Source organism: Chiroxiphia lanceolata, chromosome 1 (assembly GCF_009829145.1).
Source record: "Chiroxiphia lanceolata isolate bChiLan1 chromosome 1, bChiLan1.pri, whole genome shotgun sequence".
NCBI classification, from domain to species: domain Eukaryota; kingdom Metazoa; phylum Chordata; class Aves; order Passeriformes; family Pipridae; genus Chiroxiphia; species Chiroxiphia lanceolata.
Genome location: NC_045637.1, coordinates 151553914 through 151579132, shown reverse-complemented (window position 1 = coordinate 151579132; position 25219 = coordinate 151553914). Strand labels below are relative to the sequence as shown.

The 25219-nt window shown below is 46.8% G+C and overlaps 3 protein-coding genes across 6 annotated transcripts in view; 1 reads left to right on the top strand and 2 right to left on the bottom strand.

The window, feature by feature from the left end:
- The window catches only part of DLEC1 (DLEC1 cilia and flagella associated protein), a 46119-nt gene extending 27025 nt beyond the window's left edge, over window positions 1-19094 (top strand). The window contains exons 31-40 of one of the 3 annotated variants that reach the window (XR_004357584.1): window positions 599-721; window positions 1719-1813; window positions 1904-1988; window positions 2510-2710; window positions 3583-3744; window positions 4667-4820; window positions 5414-5534; window positions 7148-7294; window positions 16328-16826; window positions 16934-19094. Coding sequence is in view for 2 of the 3 variants with exons in the window: in XM_032690983.1 (XP_032546874.1) it covers window positions 599-721; window positions 1719-1813; window positions 1904-1988; window positions 2510-2710; window positions 3583-3744; window positions 4667-4820; window positions 5414-5534; window positions 7148-7262 (1056 nt within the window). In the remaining variant the exon portion in view is untranslated. Of the gene's footprint in view, window positions 1-598; window positions 722-1718; window positions 1814-1903; window positions 1989-2509; window positions 2711-3582; window positions 3745-4666; window positions 4821-5413; window positions 5535-7147; window positions 7664-16327 lie in introns of those variants that run through there. The other 2 variants (XM_032690983.1, XM_032690973.1) reach the window with 2 other exon arrangements.
- ACAA1 (acetyl-CoA acyltransferase 1) lies at window positions 8246-19336 on the bottom strand. The gene is made up of 12 exons (XM_032691001.1): window positions 19124-19336; window positions 18254-18347; window positions 17940-17997; window positions 17047-17126; window positions 16548-16590; window positions 14986-15084; window positions 14104-14184; window positions 11876-12066; window positions 11597-11776; window positions 10840-10895; window positions 9631-9776; window positions 8246-9378 (listed from the first exon to the last, which is right to left on the bottom strand). Exons 1-12 carry the CDS (start codon window positions 19334-19336, stop codon window positions 9303-9305), a joined length of 1317 nt encoding a protein of 438 aa, XP_032546892.1. The 3' UTR covers window positions 8246-9302.
- A 3486-nt stretch (window positions 19337-22822) lies between these two features.
- The window catches only part of LOC116796792 (mitogen-activated protein kinase kinase kinase 3-like), a 77887-nt gene continuing 75490 nt past the window's right edge, over window positions 22823-25219 (bottom strand). For both annotated transcript variants that reach the window (XM_032707701.1, XM_032707709.1), the window contains exons 16-17: window positions 24896-25073; window positions 22823-23675 (exon numbers count right to left, since the gene is read on the bottom strand). In XM_032707701.1, coding sequence (XP_032563592.1) covers window positions 23447-23675; window positions 24896-25073 — 407 coding nt within the window. In that variant the 3' untranslated portion in view covers window positions 22823-23446. The remainder of the gene's footprint in view (window positions 23676-24895; window positions 25074-25219) is intronic.

Sequence of the window (25219 nt, the reverse complement as noted above, 5' to 3'; positions counted from 1 at the left end):
CAAGTGCCTCCCTGTGGAGGCACCTCCTGGATGTAGCCAGCAGCAGTATCAGGATTTAACCAAAACCCTTGCAATGCATCTAAAGAAAGCAGAATCTAGTCAGCCTGTAAGTCTCAGAAAATCCACTGCAGCTGGCTAGTGCATTTGATTACGTTCCCTGCTGTCCTGTAAAATTAAAAAATAGTCAAGACTAAACTGAACTGTAAAATACTCTTAGTTCACACTTGTAACTCTACCAAAAGTGTTTCTCATATTGTACGTTGTGAGAGACTCACCTGAGGTAGCCATGGAGTAAAAGTGGGCAGAACTGGGTATTTTTAAAAACAAACAGTTATGTACATATGTTTGTGTACTTAGAGAGTTGGTGTGTGACTATGCTTAAACTGTTGATGCTAAAGAGTGCTTACACTGACATTTGCAGCTGAAATAATTGCCAGTTTTGCTGTCACATGTTGGCATTTTAGCGTGAGCCTGAGCGTAGCCCATGCCCGGGGGATTTCATGCTGCTTGTGCAACTCAGTTTTGGCAGCTGAGTGCTGAGGGTGCTTGTGCAATCCCAGGCAGTTCCCAGCACTAAACGCTTCTCTCCCGGCCGTAGGTGGTTCCAGGAGGTGGCAGCAGCGACGTTCACATCTCCTTCACCCCTCTCGTCCTCCCCGAGACCGCGGCTGAGGTGCGGTGTGAGGGGCTGCTGCTGGGCTTCATGAGCCTGGACGACAAGGTAAACCGACTGTCACAGCAAGGCTAAAGGTGACTGGGAAATAATCGTTTCCCTTCCTGTAAGTTATGTACAGGCTGCTGTGTACCTGGCCAGTCTGTATAAACAGTCCTGTTCCTGCTACCCTGTACATCCTTCCTTAGCCAGGGTTGTTCATCTGTTGCTTTTGTCTTTTAGCTTGGAAGCATTCTGGGGTGGGAATGTCACCATCTTCTTGTATTGTCTGGGACAGCAGACCCCAGACAAAAGCCCAGGATTTGAAATGCTATCACAACATCAGGTTTTATTGATAACAATAGTTAACAATGGGAATGAGGTTCAGGACTGCTGAGTCCTGTTCCTGGCTCTGCATCCACCTTCCTGTGTGAATTTGGACAGCATATCTCTCCTCTGGGAAACTTCCTCTTCAACAACTGCAAGTGCAGCTTACAGGCTGATGTGAGGTTTGAGCAGTGTTTTATGAATGGCTCAGCAATTCTCTGATAGGAATTGTTGCAAAGGTACAAGGTGAAATGAATGAATAATAATACAATATTTAATAAAAACAACACTAATATTCCTGATTCCTGAGGGAAGAAATGTAGAGTCACAGAATTCTAGAATGGTTTGGAAGGGACCTTAAAGGCCATTTAGTTCTAAACCCCCTGCTGTGGGCAGGGACACCTTCCATTAGACCAGGTTGGTCCACGCCCCATCCAGCCTGGCCTTGAACACTTCCAGGGATATGGGGCATTGACAACTTCTCTGGGCAACCTGTGCCTGTACCTCGCTGCCCTCAGAGTGAAGAACATCCTCACATCTGATCTAAACCTGCCCTGCATCTGTACTACCCACAGCCCTTCAGAGTTCACCTACTGCTTGGCTCTTGCTGTTCCATCACGTCTTACAAACAAGCCAAAATAGGATTCTGCTTGGCAAACAGCCTCTTGGGCTAAAAGTAGCATTTCAAGTTTTAGTGCTATCATTTTATACATAACTTCTGTTTTCATTTTGTTGCCAGCTTGCAAGGACGGTGCCTAACAAGGTGCATCGCGGGCAGGGCTATGAAGCTCCAACGTTACGAGTGGACTTGGAAGGTTTCCTGAGGCATCCTCTGTGAGTACCATCATGCTGATGGCTGGTACCCACAGGGGATGGGTCAGCCTGGAGACAGGGCTCTGATCAGCTCTGGTTCTTTACCCTCAGGTTAAAAGTAGAGATGGGTCACGACAGAGGAATGGTGTTTTATTCAGTGGCAAGTGATCTCCTTCCTGCTAAGCCTCTGTTAGGAGTAAGTATTTCCCACGCTGATGCATTCAACTGGTTTGTACTGCTGTGAGAATTCAGAGCTGTGTGCACATGGCTTTGAAAATGCATCTTTATCACCAGCAGCCTCATTTTCTATATTGCACATAATGAGATAGGGAAGAAAAAAAAGTACTACCAGAACTTATTAGCCAGGAATAAGCAAAGCTGAGTTCAGACAATGCCTATTTTATACAACTTTCTCTTTTTTTCATAAAGGAGTTTGTAAGTAGAAGAGTAAGTTCTGATTTTCAGGACATGAATGTCCAATAGCAGAATGAATCACTCCAGTTTCTTTGACCCTTGACATTCAAAGGCTTTTAGACTTTATTACAATATTTGTATTTTGGTTTTTCACCCAAGAAATGTTGAAAAACACAAGTAAAAAAATACTGGGTTGCTTTTGGGGTAAGGTCCTTCAGATCCCTGCTGGTGCTCAGTGCCCAGACCAGCACAAACCTCTCCAGGGAGTTAAAACTGACCAGTTCTGAATCATTTCTCCCCCAGGTTTTGACAGATTCGGTGATGACTCAGAGTTTGAAACTCATCAATTGCACCAAGGTTCCTCTGTACTTCAGGCTCCTTCTGTCTATGCCCTTCAGTGTGTCCAGCACAGATCCCAAAAAGGGCACCAAAACATCCTACAGCAAGAAGGAGGAAGGAGAACACCAACCGCAACATGTACTTTATCCACAGCAAAACATGCTGGTAGGCTCAAAAATAATAATCCTCTGCCAGAATAGAGAGTTTAGTAATTGGTGTGTTAGTGTGGCCCAGATGAACCACAGAAAAACACAACCAGCCTAGAAATCTCCCAACTTCAGGGGAAATAGTTGTAATATTAGGAAATGCTAATTACTGCCATTTTGCCTGCTGTATTGCAAGTAAAGATTATTTTTGTGAAGTGGTGCTAATGTGCTTTTCCCATAAACTCTGACCTGTTGCAAACTCCTGCAGAAACCCCTTTGGTTTTTGGAGCTCACCTAAATCAATAGCCATATATATGCTGGACATATTAAAAGATTTCCCAACTCCCTCATTTCCTTAAATTAGATGCAGGCAGTGTAAGGAGAGGAAAATTTGATTAGTTTTGGGTGTAGAAATTACCTTAAAGGAAACAAAAGTCCTGGAGTAGAGAGTTAGGTAAGGTGCAAAGAATGAGTAACAGTTGCATTTTTGAAGTGTGCTTCTCATATTGCTGTTTTCATTCTGACACACATCTCAGTTCTCCGTGTGTGGGAAGAAAGAGAACTTATATGTCTAAGACAGCTTTGGGAATATGGTATTTGTAACCTTAGGAATTCAGAACCTTTAGCTTCCTAGAGACTGTTTCTCCCCTGTGGTTCAGAGATCAGCTGTTCACCTTTACACTCTGTCTCCGTGTACTGGATTCATAGGAAATAGCTGTGTTTTTTTTCTAATTATAATGCTTTGTTCCAGTGGGAATTTGGCTGCTGGCATGACTGGAACCTTTGGGTTCCAGTGGGAAAATGTGTGCCTGGGCCTTTGAGTAATGTTTACTTTGGACTTCCTGCACACAGTGTCTTATGTGGTGATCATCTGGATTTCTCTTACCATAGGTGAAAGTGTCATTCCACATAACTCTGGAGTTACTTAGGTATCAACACTTGCCAGATACCCAGCTGCTTCCTGGATCTGAAGTGCTCCAGCTGGAGAACGGAGAGAGAAAGCTGAAGTTTAATCAAAATCTGGTCATTGAGCACAGTAACCACACTGCCCAGGTGAGATCAGAACCTGGGCCCTGGGAAAGGGCTGTTCAGCAGCATATCTGACTTGGATTAGGGTTTATTCAGCCTTAAACTACAGGCACCTCTGGAGTAAATGGTGTAATCTGAGTAAAGTGAATGGCCATGGGGTTGCTGTGACTCTCAGGTGGACAGAGAGTTTGGGGTCCCACCCTGGTGCTGGTACCCCAGTCCCCTGCACAGGGTGACGGCCTGGATGACACGGCTCAATCAAAGGGCCACACGCCCAGTCACAGTGTGACTCTGAGACAGGGTCAGGGCTGTCCCAGGGAACAAGCCAGTGCCTGAGTCACCAGACATTGCTTCCTGCAGCACCCAAGAGCTTCTGGAAAGGCTCCTGAGTCCATCAAACCCCCGCAGTGTGGTCACAGCCCACATGCGCTTAAAGACTGATCATTTATAACCCCCAGCAAGCCTTCAGCAGGCCCAGGACAGTGCAGGCACTTCTATTTTCTTTTCATACCAGGGATTTCTGAGGACTGACCTGTGCAAGAACAAGCACCATATCTAAGATACAGTCAATTGAATAATAATCTTGAGCAATCTGCACAAACTGAGTGACTCACAGCGGGCCACATATAGTCCTGAGGGACAGCGAGATGCTGTAATGTCTGCAGCTCCACAGAAAATCCTAAAAACAAATGAGAATGTTCACTCCATGTTACTTCATTAAGGCCACAGTGTCTGGTTTGAAAACCTGTCCCAAAACAGTAACACAAGCAACAACTTAATTCACTCAAGGCTGCAGGATAGGAATTAACCATTTTGAAAGAACATAGAACAATGACTCTTGATTCAGTGCTTGGGCTTAAGAATGATCCAGCTGGAGCAGGTATTATTAAAGCTCTACAAAAATGCAGTGGATTTTATTCTCCTTTCCCTTCCTTCTGTTTTGCAGCTGGTCCCAGTGACTGCTTATCTCAGTGTTCCAGTCCTGGAGCTCTCTTGCAACACAGTTGATTTCCAGACCTGCTTTGTTGCACAGACCAAGACAGAACATGTCTTCTTGTACAACAGGAGCGGCTGTAGAAGCTACTGGACTGCCTTGCTGGGTATTCTGGTTTTGCAATTGATTTCCTTGTTATATAGTTTCATATTCAGTGTTTTTATTAAGGCTGCATGCACTCAGTATAGAGGCAATATGTGATGATGTTGGGTGCAAACATATGTGGTCTGCTTCTTATGAGGGCTTTTCCTCTCCTGTCTTTCCTCTACCTTTTCTGACATCAGTGTGTCACTACTGATTTCCCCAGTTGCTCCTCATTTAACCAAAAGATTGACTCTTAGCCCTCACAACTCATGGATATACTCTGCTCATTTATAAATCAATCCTGAGGGGCAACAAGGAGCAGCAGCTCCTCATGAGCTCAGTTTGAGCATGTGTCTGGTGCTGTTAACAACAGATGGGCTCCAGAGGAAAGAACATCAAGGCTTTATTATTTTAACATGGAGGCCACTGATCACAGCCCTGGATTAGAGGATGAAAACAGAGGCTGAGCACATGCACAGAAACCCCCTGACAATGTGAGACGTGATTTATTAGTTGCCCAGCAAAGAGGTGCATTGCTATGAGTGTTACATGCTGTATATACTTACATAAAGGGTCTTGTATGGCTTTGTTTGATATTTGGCCCTTTCACTGCAGAAGAACAGGAAAGGCCCAACACCCTGGAAGTATTTTCAGTCTTCCCAACTAATGGCATTTTGGAGGCACGTGAAGGGGATGCACCTACCAGAGAGATCTTGCAGATCAGCTTTACTGCAAGGTACAGTTAACAGAACTGAAGCCTTGCTGTTGACAGAGAGTTGGTGTTGTTCAGACTGGAGGGGCTACATGAGAGCTGGAAAGGTACTTTGGACAAAGGCATGGAGTGATGGGACAAGGGGGAATGGATTCAAACTGACAGAGGGCAGGTTTAGATTAGGTATTAGGAAGAAATTCTTCACTGTGAGGGGGGTGAGGCCCTGGCACAGGTTGCCAGAGAAGTTGTAGATGCCCCACTTCTGGAAGTGTTCAAGGCCGGGTTGGATGGGGATTGGTGCAACCTGATCTAGTGGAAGGTGTCCCTGCCCATGGCAGCAGGGTTGGACCAAGATGAACTTTGAGGTCCCTCCCAAACCAAACCATTCTATAAATCTTGGCTGACTTTAATTTCTTTGCTCTAATGAGGGAGATTTAAGTCCTGTAAGAAAATTCAGCTTCCATTACAAATTATCTTCTTGGAAGTTATCACATGGTGGCAGGAAGTTTAAGATAAGTCTATCCTAGTGATTTCAATGAGGTCTGAAAACTGCTGACAGAGAAGTTTCAGGAAGCAAACTGTAGGTGACTTGAGTTATTGTCATAACTTCCATCTCCCTGGAACATGATCCAGTGATTTCCATCACTGGAGCTACTGCTGTGTCAATGGGATGAAGCCTTGAGCAGCTGCTCTAAGCTGTCCCTGCTCAGAGCAGCATGGTGGACCAGAGGCCTCCCCAGGCTCCTGACTGCCTAGATTTTTCTGGAATGCTTCTGAATATGCCTGAAGCACTTCATTTTGTCTGACAAATACACTAATCAGCATGCCTGGAAATGCCTGGAAGTACCAGAAAGCAAAGCTGTCACTGTGTAGCAGCCAGCTCACCTGTGCAGCTCCAGATGAAGAATTCCCAACACAGCAGAGCACAGGACCAACATGGCATTAGGAAATAATTATATGCAAGGTGTGAGGTGATTTCAATAATTCACCTCCCCAAATCAGTGGTTTTCCTGCAGGGGAATTGTTTTATGAGAAGAAACAACAGCTGTCTGGCAGAACAGGCGTTTGCCTCAGGCCTTTACAGAACCATCACTTGGACGCAGAGAAGTCCTTTGGAGGAACAGTGTCAGGAATGTTGAGTGGCATTAGCCTTTGGCAAATTATGCTGTGAGACTTAGCACAAAACTACACTTGCTGTAACCTTTTTGATGTTCATTTACAATCTAGACTCTACTGATTGCCCCGTGTCTTAGGGGAGTGACAGAAACTTTTCTGCTTCAAACTTTGCCTGTCACAGGGAGGAGTTTTCACACCAAGGCAGTGCAGGTGTTTGCTCTCAGCAGAGCTTTGTTTCATTTATTTAAATACAATTTTACAAGTAGGAAGATACTCTTCTTACAAACATGAGGTTAATAATCGAATGTCTTCAGGCACAGACTCAACCATTCTTTTCAAACACTCTGTATGTAGCTGTGGGGCACAGCCCTGGGAAGTAAGACTGTCACCTGGACTTGACACTAATGTTAAGGACCTGTGACTGTGACTTGGAGCACTCTTAGGACACCATTCTCCCCTTTTTCCTCCACACAGAACTGCACAGTGCTGTAGCTGAACTGTCTTTTTGCTGTGTGCTTTAGGAGCAACATTGACTATGGAGCTCTCATGACCATTGCTGGAGTGCTGGGAGAGAAGCCTTGCAAGCTGCACCTCAGAGGACGAGGAATGCATAAGAGGAATGATGACGACCTTTAATTTAAACAAGACAGTGTGGAACAAGTGTCAAGGTAACAGGCTGAATGCAGCTGAGCCTGTATTTTCATCTACTTTTGTTCTTTTAATAGGGATGGGAATTTTAGCAGAATGAAAATTTAAGTTAGAAAGAAAAAAATTCTCATGGTAGCTTAACCAGTCATAAATTCATCCTGTGCTGTTGCTTTTATTGCTGTGATAAGCTTAGCATTAGGCACAGAACAAGGTTTTAAGTTGCAAAGCAGCTGTGTAAGTCCAGTCAAAGCCCTTTGCATGGCCCAGCACACCTCAAATTACAGCTAAAGATTGTTCCTACCTTAAAGTAGCTTTTGCTTTGCCTCGCTTATTTGTTTGACATTAAAATGGACATTGACACATAATAAAAGCAAGAATTGGTGAATAGGCCAGCATTCCCCAGGTTCTTTTCTCGATGCCTTACATGAAAGGAGAAGAGCCAGCTTTTCCTGGACTCCTTGGAAAATTACCAACCTGCCTGTTTCATCATGCTTGGGTCTTGAGAACATCCCCTACAGCAACAGAGGGAGGAACCCTTATTCCTCTTCATTCTTTCCCTCCACATGGTTCCCATTTACTCAGTTCTTTTTAAATGTTTTTAGTATTATTTTAGCTAAAGGTCACTGAAATTCCCACTTCTGAGCCTGTTAAAGTTTTCCACTCTCCTCACATAAAAGGTTTTTGTTAAAGGCAGTGTGTGTGGGAAGGGACTGGGATCCACACAGGAGAAGAACAGAAAATGCATGACAGCTCAAACAGAGCAACTCAGGTTATACACAGGAACCTCAGTGTGAAAAGACTCTTGAGGATGCTAATGCCTCTTTAACCCCTCTAACTAATTCCATCTTTTGGCTCTAAAATACAGCCTGATTGCTGAGGGAGAGAGGCTACAGCATGGGAATGTGAGATATCAAACAGCTCTAACTCATCATGACCTTCAACTAACAACCATCATAAAAAGGAAACAAATGTATTGCAAGAACCCAACTGTATTATTAAGTGCAAAAACAAAGAACTTCTGTTTGTTACAAACTTAAACATTTCTAACACATCAAAGTCAATGAGTACATTTCTTTTTCAAGCCATTAACTCTGAGCTTCAGTGATAGTCCTGTTCAGGTCAGAGAGAACAGATAAGGGATGATAGAAGACACAAGATCTAACATACATTTGTGTTAGTGCTGAAGGACTGAGCTGTCACTGATGTTCATGTAGTGCTTTCAGTAAGTGTAATGCTGAAATTTGCTTTATGTTACTTAAGTAAATAAGATTAAGCACAAGCTTATCCATAGTCACACAAACACATAATTAGACGTGTTGTAAAAGATGGAATGGCCACTTCCAAATTCCTGGCTTCTAGCAATCCAACAGAACCTTTCTATTCAGGCACTTCCTTGGAGGTTACATTCCAGTCCTTTCACTTTCCCCCACTGGAGGATTCAGAGCAACTCCAACAGCAGCAACCTACAGCACATCCTCCAGTGTAGGGACAACGTCACACACACATAACTTATGACTTGGATACGACAGACACAGTTGTAAAGGAAATCTGAAGTCTTTGCTTCAAAACAAGCTGTTTTAAACTTCTTGAAAAAATGGTTAAATCTTAAAAGAAAAAAAAAAAACCCCGCACCTGGAAAAGGCTTTTCAGGTGCACTGATGTTTTCATTTTGAGTGACTCTTTTAGACAATTTGCCATACAAAAATACTGTCCTGTGAACTACTTCTCTTTGATAATATTCACAGAATAAAGAGATCGATTAATTTAAAAATATTAATTCATAATCAGCAGACACCAAGGCCTGTAGTTGAACTTAAGCTGAGCTAATTTCTCACGTCTGGAAGCCACGGGCTAGTTTTGCATGTCCCCACCTCCTCAGCAGAGCTGTTCCATTAATTCTACTTCAAAATTTCTGCCTAGAATTTGTAGATCTAGTAAAGAATCTCACTTGATTTCACAGTGCAAATCATTTGCTATCACTAGGGAAGGCAGAGAATGAGCTGTTGTGTTGTTCTGTCAGTACCGGAGTTACTTCCCCGGGTACTCGAACACGGCTGCAGCACCCATGCCAGTTCCAATGCACATGGACACAACTCCATAGGCTCTGAAACAACAGATGGAATTAGGAAAAAGACAGCTCAGGTTTACATCATCTGGGAGAAAAATACAAATAAAAAAATACAATAAATATGAGCTGCTCACTGCTCTCCTTTACCAACAAGAGAAACATGGGGAATTCATATTCTAAGCCATCTAAGGGATGGAGAAAGGTGACCCCAAAACTGTGGTGACTCCTGAGCCTGTGTTAGTTACACACACGTAGGTGTTCAGGCCAGCACTGATCCTCAGCACTCACCTCTTCCCTCTGCGCTTCAGCTCGTTGAGCAAAGTGACGACTTGGCGAGCACCAGTACAGCCCAGGGGGTGCCCCAGTGCTATTGCTCCTCCCAGGGGGTTCACCTTCTCCATGGGAATGCCCAGCTTTTCAACACAGTACACAGCCTGGAAAGACACAGGGAATGGTTTCATGCTGATGCTCTCATCTCTGTTAGTTCTCAGCTCTTCTCCTCCAACTCGGAGGCCCGACTCCAGCTAGACCACCTTTCCCAGGGGAAAGGAGTGGAACTGGTTACAAGAGAAGTGAGCTACAACTATCCACTTCATCTCAAACTGAGCTGACAGACATGTCACAGATTTGTAGAGAATCATAGAATCAGACGGGTTGGAAAAGACCTCTGAGATCAAGTCCAACCCTTGATCCAACACTGCCATGGTTACCAGACCATGGCACTGATGCCACATCCAGTCTCATCTTAAAAACTTCCAGGGACAGTGAATCCACCCTCCTGGGCAGCCCATTACAATGTCTGATCACTCTCTCTGTAAAAAATTTCTTCCTAATATCCAACCTAAACCTCCCCTGGCAGAGTTTATGATCGTGCCCTCTTGTCCTACTGCTGGTTCCTGGGAGAAGAGACCAACCCCCACCTGGCTCCCCCCTCCTGTCAGGTGGTTGTAGAGCGTGAGGAGGTCTCCCCTGAGCCTCCTCTTCTCCAGGCTGAACAGCCCCAGCTCCCTCAGTCTCTCCTCACAGCACTTGTGCTCCAGTCCCTTCCCCACCCTCGTTGCTCTTCCCTGGACCTGCTCCAGCCCCTCAATGTCCTTCCTGAACTGAGGGGGCCAGAATTGGACACAGCACTCGAGGTGTGCCCTCACCAGCACTGAGTACAGGGGAAGAATCACTTCCCTGGTCCTGCTGCCACACTGTTCCTGATAGACACAGTAGTGAAGTTTCCTGCCTCCAAACACCACCTGACAACAAATTACAGCCCTGGTGAAACAGATTTTGCAAAGGTGCAATAGCAAAGATCCCATTCTTATTCAGAGGATTTTTTTTCCTAATATTAAGCTGCTTAAGTTTATTTTTATCTGAAGGAAAAGTAAAATAGTTTGCACATGTTAACATTCAGCTAAAGATGTAATACATGGAACAAGTTCAAATCTTAACCTGAAAATACACTCAGTTGCCAAGCAATGCAGCAACTCAAAAAGGATGATCACTCACCTGGCTTGCAAAGGCTTCATTAATTTCATATATATCAATGTCATTCAGAGTCAGACCTACGGGCCAGAAAAGTAAGGAGTTAAAAAGAGATGCTTTTGCCTCATATCAAAGAGAATAATTCACTCACAGCACCTGTTCATGAATTCCAGTTCTTATCCTCTAATGACAAAAGAAGGACCTTGGCTCCATATGGGGTATCTACACTTGTACATGTGTTTACATGTAGCAGTGTCTAAAGACTGCAAAACATCACAGTTCATAGCATTGTGCCAACGAGTCTGCCAAGTTTCCTTAGATTAAGTGTGATTTCTCTGCAGGGGGATTAAGGATTGAAGGGTGTTTTGAAAGTGAAAGATAAAGCTACAGGTGGGCATGTGACCATAGCCAAGGCAGGCAGGCCCAACAATAATCATCAGCTATAGAAGCTGATTAACCTAATGAGTTTCCTAAGGACCACTGGAATGATGCCAAAGCCATAAAGTAACAAACCCTCAAAAAACAAACACAAACCCCACACCCCCCAATGCTGGTCATGTTAAGAAGTGAACACATGGCGAGTGATTTAGTGTTAACTGTTGTGGAAACTGAAAAGTGTTGCAACAGTCAGAGGCAGGACATCTTTTAAGGTGTGGAATTTAATTTCACTGCTCCTGTGGCCAACAGCTGCTCATGCTTGAATAATGTAATCTTAAATCTCCGCCCAGGGAGTCTGATTTCCCTTTTGCCAAACACTGTGTGAATGACAGGGGGTTCTTACCTGCCTTTTCCACAGCAACAGGGATGGCATAAGCTGGTCCAATGCCCATCACATCAGGTGGGACTCCCACCACAGCGAAGGACCGGAGCACCCCCAGGACTGGGAGTCCCAGCTGAGCTGCCTTCGAGCGTTTTGCCAGGAGAACAGCAGCTGCTCCATCGCTGACCTGGCTGGCATTACCTGTTGGAAAAGACCTGTTAACACCTTTTTTGCCTAAGCATGTTCTAGAACAAGGCAGGTAAACCACAGAAACACCACAGATTTAACAGCTGAGCTGACCTGCTGTAGTGCTTCCGTCCTCTTTGAAGGCAGGTCTCAGCTTGGCCAAGCCTTCCAGGGTCGTGGAAGGCCTAATCCCTTCATCTTGGTTCACTGTGATTGTTTTTTGGTTGCCCTGATTATCTGTAACAGTGGTCTTCACTGGAACAATCTCAGTTTTAAACAGTCCCATCTGCTGAGCTTTTGCTGCTCTGGTAAAGAAGAGTGTGAAATGTTAAAATATTTTGGAGGAGAACTGCAGGAGAACTGAAATGAAGGAAAACAGACAGAGAGTGAACTGAGGTGAGACTTGATACATCCTTGCTGAGTGGTGGTCAAAACAACAGGCAAATTCTTCTTTCCATTCATGGGAAGACAAACTCTTCACCTATACATCAACATTATGGGCACTGTCCCAAGACCTGGGTCACAGGATCACAGATTTCTGAGCAAGATCCCTGTTCTGTTCCCATCAACACCTCTGTGACTGACTGACCACCACCAGCTCCCAACATGAAGCTATACTTGTCCAGAGGTACAGTCACATCACAAGTGTATGAAAAGAAATTAATCCTGATGTTCAAACATCAATTCTTACTTTTGAGAGTTTAAACAGAGCACGTGGGCTAAGCCTCCACATAATGCCAATGACTTCTGACAAGTTAAGGAATGGCTGAAGTTACACTTGTTCCTGGTTTTGTCCTACTAAAGACAAGTTAAGCTTTAGACGACAGACTTTAATTTTCTATCATTTAACTGTAGCCTTTTAACCCAAAACAAGGCAATGCACATTGCATAGTTCAGCATGACTTTGTAGCATGGAATCACTTACTCCAGCCCACAGGCAGAGACACCTTCCACTATCCCAGGTTGCTCCAAGCCCCATCCACCCTGGCCTTGAACGCTTCCAGGGATGGGGCATCCACAGCTTCTCTGGGCAAGACCTTTAGCAGTAAAGGTGCATTGAGGACAGAACCTGGTCCCTGAGACATCAGAATCAGCAGTAGGGAACAGCTGCCATGACCAGATGGATATAAGTAGGCAGAATACAATTAACTAAACTAGAATTAGCTCAGGCCACACAGATTTTATCTTTCCTATCAACAAGGTATTTTAAAAGCCTCCAAAATGGAGCTGATTTACAGGATTTACCTTCCAGAGGTAAATCCTTTAAAGGGAATACAAATTGGAGACCAAAAGCTTGTTTTACCCCCTCATCACTTTACACTTTTACTAATAAAGTATTCAGTGCTCCCAGGTAAGTGAGTTAGAGCAAAGTGCTGAAGGACAGTTCAGTAACTCCACAGACATCCTGAGACCAAGGCCAGAAAGTCACCCCCTGCCTCACGTGAGCGCGAGGATCACATTCACATACCCTTTTGGTTATCAGTCCCACGTCAGTGAGAAAGGCTGGCATGCCAAGTTCCCTGAGCAGCAGGGCCAGAATTTAAAGGTTAACTGCCCTGTGCAGTGGCTTCCTGTGTTAGATAAATAATTGGACCGGGGCAATGCTTAAACAGAGCTCTGGGAGTGAGTTTAACTCTTTGATGGCAGCAGCTTTACCACATCACCTGCCACTGCTCTGCCAGTACAGCCCCACAGATCCCAGGGTCAGTTGACTTTGGCAGTGATTTAATCCAAGAGGAAGGTTATCAGAGGTAGAATTGGACTCACTCAGAGCCAAACACCTGCAGCAAGGACAAGCCACTCTTCTCACAAGCTCAGCAGTTCCCTACAAACAGCTGCACTCAACTATTCCCTTTTGGGAAAGGTTCCTTTTGCTGCTGCTCCCACATTCAGGTTCCAGTGATCCTGAGCCAAAGCCACAGTGAAAATACTGCATCACTGACTCGTTCCAGAAACCTCACTGAGGTTGTATCATAGAAACATGGAATGGTTTGGATCGGAAGGAACCTTAGAAATCATCCAGTTCCAACCCCTCAGCCATAGCAAATGCTGAAAAACACAGGGGCACTCACTGCCCAGGGTTCATGTGCCTGGTGATACTTGTGCAGGGTCAGTCACACCATCCCCAGGACAGCTCTGGGTTCAGTTTTCCTCATCACACACAACCCTGGACACGCACTGATCTTGGGTCAGACCATCTCAAGCTTCCTTACTCACTGTTAAGGACTGGAAGGCAACAAGAAGGCTGCACTTGACCTCTCTTGGAAAATAGCAGTGTGTTTTCTAGCTGTATTTATCCCTTAACTAAAAGGTTAAAAAAATCCAACAAAAACGGCATTTACTTCTGCTGGGAAGCCAAGGCAAAGGCATCTTGCTTCTTCCGGGAAACCCCGAACTTCTCCGCCACATTTTCTGAGGTTATTCTGGGGAAAACAACATCACAGAGTTAATTTAAGGACACATCTAATGGAGGTGCAGTTGGCTTCTACTGAGAAGAACACAAGGTACAAGGACTGGCTTTAGTGTCAAAGCCAACTGCTGCCTTCTCAACCAAGAACTCCTGGCAGAACCAAATCCTGAATCAAATCTAGGACCAAAACAAGGTTCAAATCCATTCTTCTTGCTCATCAAGCCATTGAGCTTAAGACAAGGAAATCTTTCCTCAGAGCTGCAGATCTTCATAGAATGGCCTGGGTTGGAAGGGACCTTAAAGATCATTTAGTTCCAACCCCCTTGCCATGGGCAGGGACACATTCCACGAGACCAGGTTGCTCAGAGCCCCATCCAACCTGGCCTTGAACACTTCCAGGGATGGGGCAGCCACAGCTTCTCTGGGCAGCCCGTTCCAGTGCCTCAGAATAAAAAATTTTTTCCTAGTATGTAATCTAACCTTGCTCCCTTTTCAGGTAAAAGCTATTACCCCTTATCCTATCACTCTATTCTCCTGTAAACAGTCCCTCTCCATCTTCCTTGGACGCTCCCTTCAGGCACTGGAAGGCCACAATTGCGTCACCCTGAGGCCTTCTCTTCCTCAAGCTGAACAAATCCCAATTCTCTCAGCCTTTCTTCCCCCATTTCACATCATTAATCTTTCACCACTGCCAAGGAGGATGCTGATACACACAGCTCCAAGCTCACTGAATTCAGATGGATTTGAAACTACAGCCACTGAGGAGACAGAGCATCTAGGAAACCCTTAAACTGTGGGAAAGGGAAACACTTACCCCATAGGAATAAGGCAGTCTCGAGCTTTGCTGTTGTCCATCATGCTGGAACTGATATCACCAGGATTATTTGCACTTCTGAGGGACATTGTTTCCACACTAAACACAGGAAAAATTTGAATTGCTTCATTAAGACTGATCAAAACTCAGTATCCTGACAACAGGCTTTCCTATTATCCCACAGAAACACAGACTGCTAATTAAGAACTGGCTGAGGCAGAAGCTCTTTAATCATCAATATACGAATTATCATGAAATGAAAACAGATTGCAAGGTTCAATTGGTCCTTGTTTCACTAGAACAGGATACCAATGTCAGCAGTTAATTTCTCGTGTTTCCACAGCTAGGAAGGAATTGCTAATGATTCTGGCACTTTTATCCTCAAACATAATGAGAAACCCAAGGTTCAAGGGCTGGATTTTCCAGTGAGATTGTCAACAGCCATAAACATGCCACTTAAGAGCTTAAGAACAGGTTGGCAGTAGAATAAGAGAAGTATTAAGCAAACCATGACAAAGAGCTTTCAGTGAGTTGCATCATTTATATTTTGCAATATGAAGAATTTAAGACACGGATCCCAGAGGCTGCAATCTTTGACCTACAAATGAATTAACACACTGAAGTACTCAAATTTGCTGCAGAAATACACTGCCATCATTTAAGACTGGTGAGCTTTTGCAAAGTCAGTCCAGATTATGAAGCCTACGATGGGAAAAGGGTTTGAATTATACTCTGCACCACACAAATACACTCATCAAGAATAAATAACACATACAGTCTTCTGGGAAAATGAAAACCAAGCAGAAGATAAGGTCTTCCCCCCAAGCAGCTTACAGTAAGTGCTATGAGCAATTTAAACCAGCTCTAAGGACACTGCATTACTTGACTTCAGCTGCAATTTCTTGAAACAATTGTTTCAAAGTGAAGCTCTGAAAAGCATCATGTGTTCAAGCACAGGCACTGCCCATGAACACCGGGTACTCTGCCCACAGCAGAGGAGCACACGTGTCCTGCTGAGCTCTTTATTTTGCAGCAGCCTAAGAAGGGAAGAGTGTTCTCAACCTGTGATCTTGCTCAATGTGTATGTGCAGGTGCTGAGAAGTTGTAAATATAAACCTTTTCCTAAGGACTGATGGATAACTGTGTGCAGTAATAATTCAAAAAAGACTTAAAATCACCAAGGTAAAGAAAAAGAGAAACCCAGTATTTTAACCTCAGGATTACTGAACACTTTTTCACTTGTTCTTCTAAAGTGAATGTGTATGTGGTCACTAGTATTTCTCCAAAACTAACCTAACATTTACATAATCCTCTAAAAAATAAACACTTCTTATGATTTTAGGACTGAAGCAGAGAACAGCCTTTTCATCCACCACAGAACAGCTCCTGTAAATCTGCAGAGCACGGGTAGGACATTAATTTCTTTTCCAAGACAGCTGCTGGTCTTCCAAGATGATAGTTAGTTGGAGATTAGTTAAAAAGCTAATTTTGGGCAGACTATTGCAGAGGGACAGTGTTACCTTCAGGAAGCCTAAGCAAGTACCACAAAAAGACTTCCTTACCCACAGGCCAAGCCAATGTCATACGATCCATTTCGGATGCCACCTGTAACAGCAGTGCACAAACATTCTTACTGTCATCAGGAGCAAAAGCATTTCCATCCCAGCTCTGGTTTCCAAACCCCTGAGGCATCTGGCACAGCCAAATGGGCATTCCCTCATCCTCCTGCCTGCCAGAGCAAGAGCCAGGCCAAGGAGCTGATGGGGCTGAGGACTGACCATGACCTGACATGAGGCCAGAGAGGACTGGAGGGACCCTTCTGGAAGCTGCCTGATATGGAGGTGATGGTAGAACTTATACCCAGAAAACCAAGTTACTTCTCTAAGGATAAACTCAGCCAGTCAAGGTTATAAAAGTATTCAACTAACACCACACTGAAAATTCCCAGCTGCACAAGACATTGTCACTGTTCTCACTGCTCAGAGAGACTGGAGGACAGGAGGAATGAGCACTTGGGGCGGGGCAGGCATGGACTCTGATCCCAGTGCCTACAACACCTACCAGCTATATTGATAATGGCCTGTAGACCTGAGGAGCACTGCCGGTTCACACTGGAGCACGGAACTGTCTCTGGAATACCACTGGAAAACAAGACAGCATTGGCAAAGACTCAGTGATGAAAACCCCCAACAACCCAAAGCTCTAAAGGGAGCATTAAACCACCTGATTAAACTTCAACCCTCAAGTTTCCAAACTGACCCCTTTATACATTTGTTGACCTATTTGGTCCTACACCAAGGGAAAGCAAAGTTCAAAGATAACTTCCACACTTGATTTGCAAGTGGCTCTGAGTGCTGTTTCCCCATGAGTCTGTCTTCAGAAGGTCCTCTCTAAGCAGGACTCTCTCCTGGGCCTAGATCCCAAGCTCTGATCTGGGCCAGAAACCCTGAAAAGTTTTGCAATATTCCGAATTATTGGTGGGCTGTGCCAGCACCTGTCCAAAGTGGCGGTAATGCACTGACTGACAGAAGCAAAAAACAGCAACAGACACTAGCTGAAATATTTGGAATCTGGGATCCAGCTCAGTATTAGCTATTGACCACCAACACTGGACAATGACAGAAAGGTCTGAGCCCATTCCATGGCTTTGGGACCAGGCAGAGCAGAGAGAAGCGCAGCCTCCCAGTCTGGAGAAGCACCACGTGCAGCTGGGAGCCCACAAAACAAGATCTCCCATTCAGAGGCAGCACAAACAGATTAAACAGCCTCACCTCTGCCTCCCCATCCCTTTGCCATAAGTGTTCTCCAAACACTCGACCAAAGTCTAGTTTCTAGGCAAAAGGTGGACTGGTGTAATTCCTGGGAGTGCATGAGCCCCACCACAACCTCTAATCCCTGCTCTGCAGCCAAAGCCGGGGGGCAGAGGGAGAACCTCAGCCTGGTTGGGAGTTTACCTCAGAAACTGTGCAACTCTTGCAATCAAGGCACCAGCTCCAGGCTGCAGCACGTTCCCTGAGTGCAAAGATACAATTCCAGTCAATGGGTTACATTCCCCTTGCAGGCATCAAAGGGATGTTCCCATCACCCCAGCTCAGCACCACCCAGCACCCAGATCCCCCTACCACGGACAGGACAGGCGTGAAATGGGAACACTGCCTTCCTAAACCCAACGCTGCACACTAACCCCTCCCAACCCCATGAGTATCCCACGGAACACCAGGAGCAGCGTGTCCCACAGAGCCACCCGGACCAGGAGGTTCTCACTCACCCACACAGATGTCTCCCAGGGCCTCAGGACGGAGGTTGACATCCTGGAGGACAGCTGTCATCACGGCAGCCAGCAGCTCGTCGGGTGTCGTGTCCTGAGAGCACAAGGGATCAGTGCCACCAGCAAACACCAGTCACAGCCCTGCCACCAGTTCACCCCCAGACCACTCCAGAGGGCTAAGGCAGTTTTACTCTTCTTCTCAGCTTACACTGGTTGTTGTTTTCCTGCTGCAACAGAGTTACTCTGTCTTCACCCCAAGTGTCTTTCAAGCAATTGAACACACACTCTGCTTTCTCACCTGACCTCCGTATTTATAGGAATGCACTGTATTGGGCCTTCAAAATCAAACAACTACAGTGAGTTATGTGACAAGATTCAGAAAACTGAGCCCCTTGACTTATTTCGTGAAAGAATTTATTTTGTAGCCCCTCAGCTGATGGGAAGCACCGCCGGCATGACGGGACCCGTTTTGAAGGATGACAAGGAACGTGCATCCTTCGGGGCCATCCTGGCACCACGTTCTCGCTGAGGGCTCTGTGGCCGCGGGTTCCAGAAGGGTGGCAGGTCCGAGGAGGTGAGGGACACGCTGCTTTTCCAAGGGGATGCTCCGCGTGCCAGGGCGGGTGACAGCGGAGACTGGGGCTGGTCCAAGGGGGACCCCTCGGGACACTGCCCCGCTCTTCTGGGGGACGCCACCGGCCCTGGACCACCCACCCCGAGCATTAAAACCATCGCAAAACGTTCTTTTTTTACACTTTTTCAGCGTAGAGCAGCTCCTGGGCGGCAGCTGGGCGTCCAGCGCCCAGGTATGGGAGGAAGGGGATCCCAGCACCTGTGAGGGGCAGGCGGGCAGGACCCTCCCATCCGTACCTTGAAGCCGCCGCGCTTGGCGCGGCCGATGGCGGTCCTGCGGCCGTGCACCACCACCACGTCGTCGGGGCTGGCGGCCCGCGGGGGTCCCCCGGCACAGGGCACAGCCCTCGGGGCGGCCGCGGGGCCCGGGGTGGCCCCCGAGAGGTGCCCCAGCACCAGCTGCGCCCGCCGCGCCGCCGCCGCCGCCATCTTGTCACTGACGGCGGACATTTGCATGGCACCGCCCCCTCATTTACGTGTAGGCTCCGGGAATGGCCACAACCCTCATTTGCATGACACCGCCCCCTAATTTACATACAGTAATCTCTATTTGTTGTTGCCTCCTTATTTGCATTTCACCGCCCCCTCGTTTACATATCGTCCACTCTATTGTGTCCGTCCTCCTCATTTGCATGCCGGCACCCCCCTCATTTACATATTGGGGCGGTGATAGGCAAAGTCCCTCCTCATTTGCATGGCCCCGCCCCCGGGGGTGACCCGCGCTCCGCCCCCGAACGTCCGAGCCGAGCCCAGCGAACCCACAAGGCCGGGCTTAAATAGGTGTTGGGGTAAATAGGGACATTTGAAGTAAAGGAATCGGGTTGATAAAGAAAAATAAACAAAATGATAAAAATTAAAAGGCGGGAAAAAGGGGGGGGGGAAAGGGAAAAAATAAAGGAAAGAGGAGTAAAAAAAGGAAAAAAGGAAAGAGGAGTAAAGATAAGAAAAAAGAAAATAAGGAGAAAAAAGGAAAAAGAAAAAAGGAGTAAAGATAAGAAAAAAGGAGAAAAAAGAAAATAGGAACATCAGAGGAAAAGGAGAAAAAAAGAAAAAAGAGCAGAAATAAAGGAGAAAAAAGGAGAAAAAAGAAAAAAGGAAAAAAGGAAAAAATGAAAAAGGGAAAAAAGGAGAAAGGATAAAAAAGAAAAAAGGTGGAAAAATATAGGGAAAAAGCAGGACAAAAGGATGAAAAGGAAAAAAGAAAAAAGCAGGAGAGGAAAAAAAAAAGGAAAAAAAGGAAGAAAAAGGAAAAGAGAAAAAAGAGAAAAAGGAAAAAAGAAGAAAAGAGGGGGAAGAGGGGAAAATGAAGAATAGAAATAAAGAAAAAATAAATTTTTGAAATAAAAATAAACAAGAATTATATTAAATTTAAAATTATAAAAGCCTATGTGTTTGGAATACAAGGTGGGATGTCAGGACAAAGGGACACGCAGAGCCATCGGGTCAGAGAACTGCACAGATCCAATAGTTCCAGAGAACCCTGGGAATCATCATCTCCTTGTCACCCCCTGGCCCCGCTGCTGCCCTGGGATGGTCACACCAGGCGTCCTTTGTGCCCCTGCCCTGCTGGGAAGAGGCTGTACTGGTGAGCAGGGGACAGGCAATAGAAATGTAGGATTGTGGAATCATTAAGGCTGGAAAAGACCTTCAAGATCATCGAGTCCAACCATGTTCAACACTAAACCATGTCCCCAAATGTCACACCCACACACTTTTTGAACACTTCCAGGAATGTTGATTCCACCACTTTCCTGGGCAGCCTGTTCCAATATCCCACTCCAGCCTGCTTCCCAAGGGGAATTAATTTCTCCATGGATACCTGGGGATGCAGCTTACAGGGGAAACCACAGGGCCTGCTACAGGCAAAGTAAAACAAAACCAAACCAAACCAAACCAACAGAAAATGACTTTACATGGCAGGATATTCCATTCGCTTTTCCTGGTTCCATTCTGTACATCAGAACACTGCAAGGGTTTTACAAACCAGAGAGGCAAAGGCACCTGAGGAGTGTGTCTCACACACACCCACACACACACACACACACACACACACACACACACATCCCCACGAGCCACATCCATCCACGGGATGTTTGGGTGGTTTGAGGGCCCTGGGAGTGTTTTGGGCTTGAGAGCCTTTTGCTCTCAAGGTTTTGGAGAGAAGGAAAACACCCACCCACCACTGAAGGACTGAGAAAACCCAAAGAGATTCAATGAAAGAGAAGAAAACAGCTTAAAAATGGTTTTGATTTTTTTTTTTTTAAACTTTGGTGAACACGTACTTTGTTGCTCTCTTCTGCCAAGCCCCTTCCCAGCCAACGTTGATTTTTTTTTTCCTTGTATTTGTTTCCAGCCATCCCATATTACTGATCAGACTGATGGATTTGGTCCTGTTCACAGAATAAAGTCCTTCATTCCCCCTTGGCAAGGGGTGACTTTACCCCCTCAAGGAAAGCTGTCCATCACTGCCATGGTCGACTGGCACAAATCCCCGGTGCTGCTCCATCACTGCCCTCCAGCTTCCCCAGATCCCAGCCTGGGCAATAACCAGCCTCTGCAGCTTTCAGGCAAACTTATAGGGAATTATTTTAGCTATTTCTTTCAATTTGTCCTAGCACTCACAGAGTTTCACTATTTTAAAACTGAAATAACCCTTAGAATCATGAAATCATCGAATGGTTTGGGCTGGAAGGGATCTTAAAGGTCATCTCGTTCCAAGTGCCCTGCCATGGGCAGGGACACCTTCCACTAGACCAGGTTGCTCCAAGCCCCATCCAAACTGGCCTTGAATGTTTCCAGAGAAGGGTCACCCACAGCTTCTTTGGGCAACCTCTTAAATTTTGCTTCTCTTTTCAGAGCTAAGGATGCAGAAACGCTCCCACCGCCACACCAGCACTGCAAAGCCTTGATCTCCTCCACGCGGAAGAATTCAAGGATGTATTCACACAAACAACCAATTTCTCACTTTCCTCTTAAGTCTAAGCAACACTTTTCATTTTCAATGAACGCCAGTGTTAAAATAAACCTGTGTCTGGCGTTGGCCCGAGGATGGAACCTCCCCATACCTTCTTATTTAACCCTTTGCTGAGCCAGGTGGAACTAGCTAACCCCGCAGGGAAGGGGGAGGTGGGATGGAGTAACTAATTTATCCAAAACAACCAAGATCTGATTAATTATTTAATTACTTTCCAGGGACTCTCTGCGTGCTCCCTGCCAAGGTTTTCCAGCAGGGACAGAGGCCACAGCTGGAAAACTCTGACCAGTTTTCCAGCTGGTCAGAGGCCACAGCCCAGCTCTGCTTTCAACTGGCCCATTTTCTCCTACAACTTCAAATCTACTGTGGGAAGAAATCTGCTTCCAGCTCCCCTCGACCACCACAGATCCACTCCCCTGGTCTGAGGCTCCATGATCCTGCAGCTGCTCCCTTGGGCACCACCAGGGAGATGACACCCCCCTTCCCTGTACCTGGGGATGGTCTCACAAGGCATGGAGGAGGAGGCACCCAGATCCACAGGCACTGGTCCTCTCTGCCTAATTTTAGGCACTCGCTTGGGTTTTACAAAGACCCCCTGAGCTCTTCCTACAGTTCCACTTCCAAAACACATTGGCATCCTCCCAGCCCCAGCATAGCAGCATGGGCATGGATTAGCAGAGCTGTGGCTGAGCAGAGCCATCCTCGCTGAGATTCCCTTCAGCTCCCACCTGAATCCTGATGGTTCCCAACATGATCTGGCTGATGCTGAGCCCTGCCAGCATCAACAGCATTTAAACACCATTGTCATTTAAACATCCCTCAGCCCGTGGCAGGGGTCCCGGGCATCCGTCCGTGGGTGTACCCAGCAGAGACCTCCTGCACCCCGAGAAGACCCCTTTCTTCCCAGACTCACACACACACACACACAAACACGCACACCAACGCAAAGTCAACACAGCTGCTGCATCATCACACCCGACTCCGAGTCGAGCATCACTCCTTGATTGTAACCGCGTAAGGCACAGGACAGATTGAAACGCCGCCCCCCTGGAGCCGCCGGCTGGTCCCACGAGCTCCAGCGGGGTCGGTCCCCTTGGGAACGGGGACACCCGGGTCCCCCCGACTCTGCGGTCTGAGGATCATCTCCTCCGGCTCGGCTGAAGGCCCTGTCTCTGTTCCTCTGCGGAAGGCAGTGATGGCCACTGAGCATCCGATTCCTCCCCCGGTCCTGAGGGTGCTGCCAGCACCGCCGTCATGCTGGGGGGACAAGACCCCATTTGCTGCACTTCCCCCAAGAGATCAGTTACACGGCGAGGGGGGACGACCCCGGTACCGCTGGCGGCGAGGAGGTTACGTGGTCCCAGGCCAGCACCCGCACAGTCCGGGAAATCCCTTGCTCCGAATTCCCGGTGCCAACAGTCCCGAACGCAGCTTGAAAATCCAACAGCGTGGCGGGTGCCGAGGTAACGACGAGCGAGAAGGGACCTGCGGGGGCCACTGTCAGGACAGCCCCGGGCAGGGGTCTGACCATGGGTCCAGCGGCCGCCTCCGTCCCGCCGGCGCTTCCCAACCCCGCTGCCGGGGGCTCAGAGCCCGCAGTTGACGAAGGGGTGTCTCAGCAGGTCCTCGGCCGTCGGCCTCCGCTTCTCCTCCACGAAGATCTGCTTGAGGAAGTTTCGGCAGCAGCTGGAGACGCTGTCGGGGAGCTGGGGGTTGGTCGGCTGGGTGGCGATCTTGAAAATAGCTGCCATGGCCTCGAACTCTGCCCATGGCGGCTTCTCCGTTAACATCTCCACCACGGTGCAGGCCACGCTCCTGCAACAGCGCCAAGCACAGGGGTGAGGCAGCGGGAAAGGGTCGGGGGTGGTGGCCCTGCAGGTGATGTCTGATCACCTGCCTGAATGGACTGTGTGAGAAGCAAACGCCCATGAGGTGAGCACATGTCCCCCAAAGCTCCCTGGTCCACTTGGCACTGGGATTTCCACTCCCACAGCAGGAGTGAACTCAGGAGCCTTGCCCTAAAACTGGTGGATTTTCTGCCTACGTTAACCATCAGATACTAAGTTTCATAAAACTGCGTGAGAGATCTTATCAGGGCATCCCCTGAAGGGAAGCCCAGGCACAGGTTCGGACACCATAGTTTCAGCAATACTAGCTCCCCAGGAAGCTGAGCCAGAATGAAACATGTTTGCTCATTCCCAACTTAATCTCTGAGGTGTATCTGACAAAGAACACATCTGATGAGCAGCAAAGAGTCTGTGAGGTTTCCCTCTGCATGCTGAGGAGTCCTTGTCTCAGCAGGGACACTCTGCCACCTCCATTCATAGTTGATCCTAAAAAAATTAAACCACATTTCCCTTCCATCGGCCAGGGCAGGTGGTGCAGGGTACATGGCTGCCTGCTAAGGACTCCCTAGGTTTCCCCCCCAAATAGGGTTCTCTTGGAAGGACTAGTTTTTGTTGACCATACTTGCTTGGGCACGCAATGGAAAGCACACTGAAGGCAGTACTTCCTCCTCATTTATTGGGAGGATTAATACTGTTATCCCAACTCTTTCAGGCTCCATCTGACATCCTTCACAAATTAAATCATTCACAAGCAGCCAACAGTTTTTGTTGTCTTCGTGCCTGAGCCACATGCAAACGTCCAGGAGCAGATTTTGAAAGGCCTCTTAGATCTTCTGAGCCTCTGAGCTTGGCTTAGCAAACCTAAAATCAGGGCCACCAAAACTCAACAGCTCTTTTAGTGAACTTTGTTATCAACTTACTTTCCAGAATTGAGAGCAGTTATGGGACTAAGCTGAACATGATACTCACACATGACAAGAGCTTCCAAAAGCAAGCTCTGATTCTGACTGCTCCTGTTTTGGGATCTTCAGCTACAACATGCTCCCTCTGGATATCCACATAGCTGATCCTATTTCCATCCTTTGCACTGCTTCCAACTACTAGCTACACCTGTTGCTCCCATTACAACTCCCCCAAAGGATTGCTTGATTTAAGTAGCAGTGGTGGGGTTTGTACTGTATCCCTTACCACACATCAGCTTTCCTTCCGTAGCCCTCTCCACTGATAACCTCTGGGCTCATCCAGTACGGTGTTCCCGTGACAGATTTAATCCCAGTCCCAGACATGCAGATGGTCTGGATGCGTTTGCTGGCCCCAAAATCTCCAAGTTTCACATTTCCAGCAGAATCTCTCAGGATATTGGCACCTGGGGTGAAAAGCAAAGACAAAACCCCAAGAGATAAAAGCAACAACCTGAACTGAAGTGGCTACAGTGAGGAGAGCAGGAAGGGCACGGGCACAGAGCCAGGCATGAGGGGGCCCAAAGGGCTGTGGTGGGGCTGGACTCAGCAT